The sequence below is a fragment of the Rutidosis leptorrhynchoides genome, chromosome 4, assembly GCF_046630445.1.
Source record: "Rutidosis leptorrhynchoides isolate AG116_Rl617_1_P2 chromosome 4, CSIRO_AGI_Rlap_v1, whole genome shotgun sequence".
In the NCBI taxonomy this organism is placed as follows: domain Eukaryota; kingdom Viridiplantae; phylum Streptophyta; class Magnoliopsida; order Asterales; family Asteraceae; genus Rutidosis; species Rutidosis leptorrhynchoides.
Genome location: NC_092336.1, coordinates 631,401,261 through 631,413,568, shown reverse-complemented (window position 1 = coordinate 631,413,568; position 12,308 = coordinate 631,401,261). Strand labels below are relative to the sequence as shown.

Sequence of the window (12,308 nt, the reverse complement as noted above, 5' to 3'; positions counted from 1 at the left end):
AATTTCAAGTGCTGGAGAAAATAAGTAGTTCAATTCATTAGGGGTATAATTATAAGCTTTCGTGCACACTCGACATTTCTGTATGCGAGATAATCAATGAAATAGACAACCAAAGTGCAATAGTTTTTGTGACGCCCCGTACAAAACCATCGTGTACAGTTCATCAACAACATGATCATTACAAGGTCAAACACTATATGCTGTTTGAAAACCAGTTTTGCATTCATAAAAAGATGGCATTTTACAAAAGATAACGTGCTTCCTATGAATAGAAGCATTAACATAAGTATGTGACACAAAGGTCGTTACAAAGCCATTGTTTGAAAATAACATAAGTTGCGAATGCAAAATAAAGGTTCCATGATTGAGACATCTCTAAGTAATGCAGCGAAAGTCTAACACAGCAAGTCTGTAACAGCAAGTCTATAATACCAAGACAGCAAGTCTAACAGCGGAAGCAACAACGTCTAAGCACCTGAGAAATACATGCTTAAAAAGTCAACACGAATGTTGGTGAGCTATAGTTTGTTTGTAATCAGTAATGTAATGTAGACCACGAGATTTCAATGCTTAAACCAGCAGTTTAAATCAGTATTTCAAAGCAGTATGATAAAGTATATGCTTATCCGTGGGCACCCGGTAACTAGACTTAACGTATGTATATCACCCCTTAAAAGTGCACTTGGCGAGTGCGTTTGTCCTCGAAGTGTTAAACACCCGTTGAATGCTAGCGCGACTAGCCCGAGTGGGGTTGTCAAACCCTATGGATCCATATCTAAGATTCGCGTTCACGGTTAGGAAACCAATGATTAAACGTTACCGAGCTAAGGGGAATCTTTGTGCCGTTATATCACCCACACATATGTAAAGTTTAAGTACTCGTGTCAAGTATGTAAAACGTAAAAAGCGCATGTATTCTCAGTCCCAAAAATAGTAAAAAGTAGTAAAGGGATGCTATAACTCACAGTGAATAAGCAGTAAAAGTCGATATGAAACGTATGCAGGTAGTAAGTCGGTCCGAAAGATCGTCAACCTAAGTCAAAGGTCACTAGGTCAGTATGTTGTCCCAAAAGGGTTAAAAGTGAATAAATTAAGTTTAAATGTCATCATCAACATCATCATTATCATCATCATTCATCAACACTAAGGTAAGTTTAACAAGAATATGAGATCGAAACAAAAGGCTGACTTTGGACAGCTGTTACGACCTCTATACAAATCGAAAAGACGCGTAGTCAGTGGCCATGGCTCCGTATGTGAGTCCTCTAACCGCTGACCAATTTTCGGACCTAACTCGTCTTCGTTTGACCGTGGCAACGGTTTAAGTGCGAGTAGGTCAGAAATTTCAGCACAACGTTACAAAGGCGTAGTGACTTTCGGAAGGCTATAAATCCTAAACCGTATATCGGATTAAGTCGAGGCCTAAACGAAAAGTCATCTACTCGAAACGAACTATCTGAAAATAAATTTTCCAGAAGCCCAGGAGTCTGATCAGACCCCGAAAAACAGCAAACAAGTGCTCCGGTGAGATTCTTGGTGCTTGATGCTCATCACGGTTCTCATCCTTGATGCTTGTAAGCTTCAAGTGTACAACTCTTTGATGTTTTAGCATCACTTTGACCAAGGTTCAACCATCAATACACAACTAAGAGTAAAATCTATCATTCTACAAGTTTTGAACATCAAGATTGCCTATTTATTGCATAGATCCAATAAAGCTTCAACATTTGTCCATTTTACACAAGTTTATGCATCTCCATAATATATGATGATGAAGACTTGATCTTTATCATCACAACAAACACAAAAAGGTTTCAAGTAAGTGAGATCTACAATAATAACTTAGATCTCAAGTATTAAGAAAACCCTAAGCAAGAAAGCTTGGATCTTTACAAGATTAATGAGACCATAAGTTATAAAGCTAAGATCTTTAACAAAATGATGAAAGTAATGAGACCATAAGCTAAAAAGCTAAGATCTTTAACATAATAATGATACCATAAGCTAGAAAGCTTGGATCTTTATTGTTCTTGAAGATCTTGAAGCATAAAGCTTGGATCTTTAAGATACATGAAGATCATAAACACAAGTTTTAATCTTTATAACAAAACAAAGAAATCACAAGCTAGATCTAACAAGTAAATGAAGATTCAAAGCTAGAAAACTTGAATCTTTCATGTTCTTGAAGGATTCAAACCCAAGTTTGAATCTACAAGATATAACAAGATCAAAAGCTAAAAGCTAGATCCATTAAATGATGATGATGATGTCGTGGATGAGAAGAGGAGAAGAAGAGAAAGAAAAATTTAAAACTTACACTTTTTAGAGTAAGAAAGACTAGAGAGAATTAGAGAGTAAATGTGTGTAATTTGTATATGAAATCAAGTGTGAAATGAATGGGATAAGCTTGGTATTTATAGGAAGTGAGGTGGTGGTGAGGTGTTTAGGCCGTGGGGTTTGGGAGGGGACAAGGGGGAGACCTTTTTGCTTTTTGATTAATGGTTGTCTAAAGTTGGTACTTATGTTAGGATCCCATGCAACATTAAGGATAATGCTTAACAAAAATGCTAGTATGTTCCTCTAATAAATGGGCATTTGTCTTTCATTATTATAGGTCACTAACTTATTATAATTGGGCTAATTAAATAGTCCACTAGCTAGTGTAGGGTGGGCTAAAGTCCAACAAGGTAAAAAGTCCAACAAGACCAAGTAGTGTGCTCTAGTAAATTACTAAGCGTAATTAAGCATCCAAAAACTCAAGTAATTGTTATTATAAAATAACAATTAGTATTTCGTAGTCAGAATATTCCAATTATGACCAAAGTTAAACGTGTACACAGTACGCAGTTCGTTCTAAACGTCAAGTGACACTAACGGTCATAAAGGCTTCCGGGGATCAAGTTAAGTACCCTATGTACTTAAAGGCACGTTTTCACATATAAACGAAAGTAATCCACACGTAGTAAGATCCCAGAGTCTGGTATAGCTCAGTACGCAAAAATACGCAGTTTCGTGAAAGCACAAAGCACAAAAGCAAGTCGAAAAAGTCGGGTCGTTACAGTTTTGTTGATTTCACTGATATTGTTTCATATAATATATTGTTTACTAAGTAATTTATAGTCATTCACAACTTTAACTCCTTATATATGGTTAATTATAAATAGTTTTTTAGCAGTCGTGCAACGCACATGCTCAAAACCTAGTATGGACATATATAACGTGTTCTTGTGGCGAAAAAATTGTTTATTTCTCCCTTCTTTTCCAACAATATTTTCATTTGCCACAATAGGCTTGTGAGCAACGCTTGTAATAGCGCAACTGCACATAAAGTGGGTTTAAGGTGTACGTATTCACGTGATACTTTCAGATGGACAGAATCATAATTCAAGATGGTGACAATATACGATTAACAATTAAAATGAAAATAAAAGATTGTAATGCCAACATAGAGACTGTGTTGCACGTACCATGTATTAAAACGACATTCAACTCAGTAAAGTTAAGACTGCTGCTGTATGGTAACTAAGAATGAAAATACAACTCAGTAAAATTAATCAACGTGAAGTGGCACCTGATATCTTTCGATAAATTTCGTCCCATAAACCTATAAAAACACCCCTTCCTCTGATGTGAATAAGATCTAGGCTAAGCTAGAAACAAGATTAATTGGCGAGACAGGTTTCCTGGTTGGTAAAATTTCCACGGATTAATCATAATTCTGATCAATGACCTTTTTGATGATTACCTATACATAAATGAGTTTGGGCTGACGCCAGTACCAGTCCTGGCCTGAACCAAATCTATCAGGTTTATGGCTAGGTCTAGGCCCCTAGTTCCCATTCCGTACGGTTGTATCTATACAAATGAAATTTAAGATATACTGTATTTATTTACTTCATGTACGATTATACGCCCTTATATAAGTTAAATGCAAAAGTATTTTTAAAAGTAATTCTATGTACAAAATGCCAATCAATGTTCCGTTTTAAAATTTTAAGACCTCAATATTTCATATGATGCTAGAGATCAACATTAAAGTTTATTGGCTGATTACAGATATCAGACTACACGCTCTTGATCCCATAAACTTATGTCGGTGAGTGTAAATTCGCTAGGCCGAGGACATGTTGTGATGGCCTCTAACTACCTTTTAGGACCAAAAAATATTACAATGTCTAGTCCATCAAGTCAAAGAAGCAAATAATTTTGCAGAGTCGCGAATGTGCAATTGTTAATACAGTCAGCATAGCTATCACGAGATTTTGGTACTCATAGATAAACATACCTGTTTAACCTTCACGGAAGGACAAAAGCGGGTATAGTATTGGATTTGAACATCAACCTGCTTATGTACAATTTGAAATTAATCAGAATTTAGATGAGTAATTACGCACCTGATACTGGTTGTGATATACAAAAAAAACAACCACAGGATATGACTGAATGATCATTCAAAGGTATACAGCAATGCAAAATCGAGGTATTGCGGGCATAGCCCAACGGTTCTCCCCATGTACTTTGTGTCATGGGATAGGGAGAGATCATGGGTTCGATCCTTAGGGATGACATGATTTTCTTTAAACCAATTGAACACCAATAATGGTGGTATATGTTGACCCTATAGGGAGGTTTTACCGGATTCGTTCACGGACCCCTACCCGGAACCACTGCCCGAATGGATGTGTTCCCGGGTACCGTCAATCGGGTTCGGGTTTCCGCCCGAACGTGTGTGTTACGTGCAAATGATGAGGGTCGTCGAAAGAAATGATCTACTGATGCCAAAAAATCGCCGTTCAAAAAAAAAATAATAATAAAGCTTTGTAACAGTTGATAAAAAGTTATCTGCTTGTGAGTGATATTGTAGACTGCTATTTAAATACATACACTCGCCAAAACCAAAAAGACAGAAAAATTTGCACAGCATAAAACTAATAAAGAACGTGTCTGCCAGTTTATGATGTACTAAACAATCTCCATACATTTTTAAACTTCAATAAGCATACCAGAGGTGGTCATTTTAACCCATAGTTACAAGTTGGTTGAGTTTACGTTCTATTATAAATCGGTCAACCAATTTTTTTTAGCTAATATGGGGAATTCCAAAGATTCATCCTGATATCATTGTATATAACATCTATCAGCAGCATCCATGAAATTATTTTACCTATCATCTTTACATGAAACAGATACTTTTTTTTTTTGGAAAAGCTGAAATATATATATATATATATATATATATATATATATATAAACACCAAAGCCCAAATAGACATGAAACAGATACTGAAAGCGAAAATCATTAATAAATTTGAATAACCCATTAGCAAAACCTATGCTAAAATAAAAACCAGAATTATGTTTACCTGCATCCTTCAAAGACAAAATTAGAAGATTACAGACAGCCCAAAGTGATACTTTCACCATGGCAGTATACCAAGGGTACATGAGGCTGATCAGTTATTTGTAGCAGATCTGATTCAGCCTAGCCCCACATTCTCATGCCCATAGAAGGTGGCACACCCGATATCAACTTACAGATTCATAAGCAAGGTGTACAAGGCTCCAACTTTGGGCCTGGAAAACGAAGGTGAAGCATCATTATATCAACAGATAACCACTTACAATGCCAAATGGTATGCCAAGGTATATGAGAATATATCTCGTAAAGTACATGCGAAATATATATCTTAAAATGATGACTTTACAAAATTTCCAATAGACTACCATATGTCATGATAACAATAGACACAAAAGATGGTAACAAATTCTTTTTACAATTATGCGACGCAGTCAATGGAGAACTGAATTGTAGTAATAGAAATAAAGGGCTAAAAGAAAAAAATGTAAAAAAAAACTTCTATTCTCGGTTTTCCTGTCAGGTACTACGAATAATACTTTTGGTAGATATTAAGTTTTTTAGCTCAATCAAATGCTCATCGTTTGATATATGGAGGGACATACGAAGGTTTGTTACCATTGTTTCTTTCTCCCAAGTTAAGGGTCCCGATGCATGCAATGCCTGAATGGTATATCGATATGCTTGCAACTCTAGCCTATGTATTTCTGCAGCAACTTCCTTATTATAAAGAGCAATATCTTCATGCCCCCCTTGACAAACAGACTCGGCATCACTATCGTGACTTCCATTCTCCTCAATATCATCACGACTATAACTGTTACTACTGCAACTACCTACGGAGCACACAACACTATCATCATCATAATCATATACTTTTCTGTATGTGCCACTTAGATCTTTCCTCTCCATGTCAGCTGTATGTAAGCATTCTTCAGAGGGCAGTTTTTTAAAGTTAGGAACAGCATCTACCTTATCAGGTGATTCGATCAGTACTCGAAGGCGTCGGCCCTCTTTTTGAGTGATTCTCAATTTCTGGGCTGATCCTTCATTCACCTCGTCTTGAGAACAATAGTAGGGTGACCCTCGCTTCAGGGTTCTCGCTGAAACAATATGCGATTCCTGTAAGTTGTCATTCTGAACACCAAACTGGAGACTTTTTATATAGGAATCTCCTTTGGCGACCATTTGCTTCTGATAGGAGTCTGAATCCAAATTACGCTTCAAGAGCTTATTGCACCGTCCATTTATGTTATTTTTGTGAACCTGCTCGCATATCAAAAATTAAACATATCAGTACTGAAGTTTCAGCGTCCAATGCCAATCTAATCAACAGTCCCAAAAATGACACATATTCCTATACTAATACGTACTCATAGCATAAAAAACGGAAATCCAGTCAGTGCTGAATGCAGAAAAAAACTAAATTTAATAATGTATGTGACATCACATAAGCACGGGAAAACTTTTTCCCAAATGTAAATAAATTTTAAAGATAACTCTAGGCTGCAAAGGCGAGAATGGGTAAATTAGTAAATGATTAATAAATATACCTTGCCAATCACTACCCATTCATCATTTTGCCAAGATTGTCGCACACGAAGTTCTGATTTACTTGCTTCAAACTCAATGAACGATCCAACTAATCTAACTAGAAACAAGTCACAACTGAAAGCCTTGGACACAACTGCCATCTTCCAAGAAAGCTCGTGAAACACTTCCACCACGTCACCAGGCATACATTCTAAAATTTTCACCAAAGGAGGACACGGTCTAATAAATTTCGTAGATACATGTTCAACTATCTCCTGGTTGGCAGAACCAGAATACAAGTCGTACCTAACAGTGTAGCCGTGCCTTTTTCCAGAAACTATTTGAGCACGACGCCAAGAATGATAAGGAACCTCGCCCGTGGTCAACACCTCGACTATACTACCTCTTTTATATTTCATGATGTGAAACTCGCCTTTATCTTAAATCACAGTCCTCAGAATCTGTTCATATGACACATAAACACAGACCTTAAGTAAATTACCTAAATAGATTACGCACTAATAACATTTTTCATAATCAGATAACTGATGTAAAAAAAAAAGTGTTAATTGTTCAGGTGTGCTTCGTTTTTTGAAATTTTAAATATCTCATCGCCAGCGTTTGACGAATCCTTATATCCAAAACTTATTATAGAACCTCTAGATATATAGAATCTAAACATTAAAAACGATTATCATAACTTCGATTCACTTTTTCGAGATCGATTTCAAGCAGCAATAGCACAAAATGATTCGGTATCAATTCCCAAGCATCTATAGCAATTAACAAACACTCTGTATTACATAAGCAATGATCTGAAGGTTATTTTAACGAAGTCTGATTAACGTCAAATGTCGTTACAATTACAGCAAAATAATCTTCAATTAAGCAGCAAATAACAATCAGATGAAGCTAATAGCTCATAAATCAATAATCGATAATAAACAAAAATTAAAAAAATATATTGAATAAATAATTCATTAACAAACACTCTACGTTGTAGATAAGCAAAAGATCTGAAGGTAATCATCACGAGGTCCGATTAACATTTAATGCGGTTACAAATACATCATAATAAACTTGAAAGTAGTAAATAAACAATAAGATTAAGCTAATAGTTATAAATGTAATCATTATTCGACAAAATATCAATATAATGATGAAATAACGATGTTAATTGATATCGTAAACATTAATTGTAGCATAATACAACAGATGATTGACTGAGAGATTACTGACCGTGATCGATGACGAAATTTTGAATCGAGAGTTTTGTGAATTGAAATGTTGTTATAGTTGAGAGGAAGAATGAATGATTGAATGAATGAATAGCTTGTTGAGAGGACATTGGTATTGTTGTTACTATACGCTTTGATTTGATGTATACTCCGCACCTTTCTCTCCTGTATGCCTTGGTCTTTTTTTTTTTTTTATTACTCGTATTAATAATTTATCTTTTTGGAGTATTATTTTTCTTTTGTGGTCATATTGAATTGAATTGAACACGTTTTGAGGTCACTGGCAACTCAAAAATTTTCAACCAAATTTAAACTTTATCTTTATATTATTCCGACACGATAAGCAAAGTTTGTTAAGTTAAATCTCAAGAATTTTAAACTGTGTTCATACATTCATTATAACCTCGACCAAATTCCGACGATTCACGAACCATTATATATAAATAGATATGTATATATATGTATATATATGTATATTATAACTTGAGAATATTAATAAAGTATTAAATGTATAATACTTTACACGAACGTATTTGTTTCAATATGTTTGTCGATGAAATTAGAAGATAATATCAAATGATTGATTTATCAGATACATTGTGATATGATTACGGGTCTATGTTATGAGGTCCACTGTGATTTAAAAAATCTATTCTTTTTGACAACATTCGGAAAATGGTAAAGTGATTTATAAGTAAGAATGTGGAGTGTAAATAACTTAGATGTTGGATATCGACAAGTTAAGTAACTCGACATTTTTTATTAAGATGATTTCATACGTTTATTTAACCTTTGGACTATATCTCATGCTTCACCAACAGACTGTAATTTAGAAACTTGAAACCTATTATAAATATATATGATTCTACTTTTCTAAAACGTTTTATGATATAACGATTTCCATTATTTTAACCTTTAAACAAAATAATTCTTAAATATATTTAGTTTTGGAAAACAAAATTATCATATTTATTTGATTTAGTTTCAAACGTACAAAAACGTTTTCAGTTTAAAAAGAACTTTATTATTAAAACGTATATAACTTTTATAAATATCTAGAACCACTTTTGACAACTCATTACTTAACCAGTATGATAAAGATAACGATATTTATATTTTATTTTATTAAATATATATATAACGATTTAAATTAATATTATATATATTTATACGCGTATTATACGTACATAGTTTTATACTTTTACTATACTTAAACTTTACCTTTACATTATTTTTACTTTACTTTAACTTTAATAATTCACTTTAATAATTCATACTTTAATAATTCACTTTAATAATTCATACTTTAATAATTCACTTTAATAATTCATACTTTAATAATTCACTTTAATAATTCAAACTTTAATAATTCACTTTAATAATTCATACTTTAATAATTCACTTTAATAATTCAAAAATCTATTATAAATAGAATTCAATAGGTTTCATTATTTCATAGAAACTTGAAAATATTTTTCTCTAAACTCTCTCAATCGATTTACATATATATATATATTTACTCCGTATTGTTTCAAGATATTATTAGTATACATAAAATATTACGATGGAGTGCTGTCCGAGTGATTTCGAAATTGTTTTTCGAGCGGAATAGAGCTAAGAAAATTATGGGTTATAGCTATGAAGGTTATGTGTATGGTTCGGGAGTATTGCTCTTGAGTCAAACTAGTGTTTATCATCTCCGTTGCGTCTACGTACTTTCCTGCAATATTGAATCTCAATATTGATACGTGAGCACTCATAACTTAACTTTTATATATTAATAGTGTATCCCTGACTAGTGCTCGAGTATATAGGATTATGCATGCTTATACTTTTGATATTGCCGTTAGATAGGTTATGTTGAATCCTGAATTAGTTACATATGCAGTTGAGATAAGGTATATGATATGCATGTCGTTGGAAAGCTAGCGAAAAGTTAAGAACTTTTCATTTAGAACTCGAATGGTTTCGATGAACGGATTAGAAGTTATAGTCAATTGAATTTTTGTATAATTATTAAAAATGATTATTATTATCATCGTCATTATCGTCGTTATAATTATTATCTAATTATTATTATTATTATCATTATCGTTATTAATAAAAGGTATTATCCTTAAAAATTGTTATTTTAATATTATTACTATCGTTATTATCGTTAAAGTTATAATTAGTATTATTATTATTATTATTATTATTATTATTATTATTATTATTATTATTATTATTATTATTATCATAGTTATTAGTATTATCATTAATATTATCATAATGTTTTTTATTATTAGTATTATTATAATTAAAACTAATATTAGAAACATCTAAATTATTATGATTACTATTATTATCATTAATATGAACGCGATATAAAAGACGACTAAAAGCTATTAACAAATTGATTAGGAAACAATGAGTATATGTATCATGATGAAATAAAAAATATTGTAATTTACTGATTTAGAAAAATATCATTTTCATCATTATTATTATTAAAAGAATTATTAATATTAAAACTATCATTTTTACAAAAATTATTATTGTTAATATAAAATATCATTATTATTATCATTTTAGTAATTTTATTAATAAAAATTATCATTTTATCATAATATCATTTTTAGTAAATATAAATATTGTTATTATTATTAGTAGAATAATAATAATTATTATTATAAAATAATACAACTTTTACTTACTACTATTATTATCGATATTATCAAATAAATATGCGATACAAACATATTTTACTACATGTAATATAATTACATTAATAATACCTATCATTATATTTTATGATATTAAATAAACTTTATAAATTTCATTACGTAAGATATATAAGAGTATATTTTAATATAAAATTTTATTTTGAATTATATTGTTTACTTTAATAAACCTTTTAAAAATATTTAAAAATATAAAATGACGATATTTAAACTATATAATAATCATGTATAAATTTTGGAAATCATTTTGAGTCAAATTGACTTTTGTTGACTTTTGCATATTAGTCTCGAGCATTAGGATTATGATACACTATGACCAGACCTAAATTGCTATACAAATATTGACCAACATACAAATATATATACTTAATTTAGGTTCGTGAATCCGAGGCCAACCTTGCACTTGTTCAATGACGTCATATGTATTTTTACTACGAAATACAGTATGGTGAGTTTCATTACTCCCTTATATATATATATATATATATATATATATATATATATATATATATATATATATATATATATATTTGGGACTGAGAATACATGCGTTGCTTTTATAAATATTTTACGAAATAGACACAAGTACTTAAAATTACATTCTATGGTTGGATTATTAAACCGAATATCGCCCTTCAAGTCTGGTAACCTAAGAATTTAGGGAAATGGCCCCTGATTGACGCGAATCCTAAAGATAAATCTATGGACCTTGACAAGTCCCATTCGGGGTACGAATGCTTTAGTACTTCGAGATTATTATTATACAGACGAGAGGTTCTGTTTGGGGATATTCTATGCATCAAAGTTAACGTCGGTTACCAGGTGTTCAATCCATATGAATGATTTTTATCTCTATGTTGTGCGAAATGCCTGGTACAAGATGATGTTTATGAGAAATGGAATTTAAATCTTGTGGTCTATTAAAATATTGGAAATGATTATTTATGATAAACTAATGAACTCACCAACATTTTGGTTGACACTTTAAAGCATGTTTATTCTCAGGTATTAAAGAAATCTTTCGCTGTGCATTAGTTCATTTTAAGGATATTACTTGGAGTCATTCATGGCATATTTCGAAAGACGTTGCATTCGAGTCGTTGAGTTCATCAAGATTATTATTAAGTCAATTATAGTTGGATGTATTATGAAATGGTATGCATGCCGTCAAATTTCGTTGTAAAGAAAGTTTGTCTTTTAAAAACGAATGCAATGTTTGTATAATGTATCATATAGAGGTCAAATACCTCGCGATGTAATCAACTATTGTGAATCGTTTATAATATATATGAACAGGTCATTTCAGTTGGTATCAGAGTGGTGGTCTTAGCGAACCAGGTCTGCATTAGTGTGTCTAACTGATAAGTCGTTAGGATGCATTAGTGAGTCTGGACTTCGACCGTGTCTGCATGTCAAAAGTTTTCGCTTATCATTTCTTGTCGGAAAATTACATGCTTA

The 12,308-nt window shown here is 32.1% G+C and overlaps 1 protein-coding gene across 4 annotated transcripts; it reads right to left on the bottom strand.

Annotated features, from left to right (window-relative positions):
* Window positions 1-326: 326 nt before the first annotated feature.
* On the bottom strand, window positions 327-8,289 carry LOC139904234 (uncharacterized). 4 transcript variants are annotated; one of them, XM_071886169.1, is made up of 6 exons: window positions 8,129-8,289; window positions 6,910-7,350; window positions 5,975-6,622; window positions 5,364-5,574; window positions 4,286-4,342; window positions 327-475 (listed from the first exon to the last, which is right to left on the bottom strand). In XM_071886169.1, exons 2-4 carry the CDS (start codon window positions 7,306-7,308, stop codon window positions 5,527-5,529), a joined length of 1,095 nt encoding a protein of 364 aa, XP_071742270.1. In that variant the 5' UTR covers window positions 7,309-7,350; window positions 8,129-8,289; the 3' UTR covers window positions 327-475; window positions 4,286-4,342; window positions 5,364-5,526. The 4 variants fall into 4 exon arrangements, with proteins under 4 accessions (XP_071742270.1, XP_071742272.1, XP_071742271.1 ...); XM_071886171.1 differs by lacking the exon at window positions 327-475 and adding an exon at window positions 962-1,033; XM_071886170.1 differs by lacking the exon at window positions 327-475 and adding an exon at window positions 3,466-3,683.
* Window positions 8,290-12,308: the final 4,019 nt, after the last annotated feature.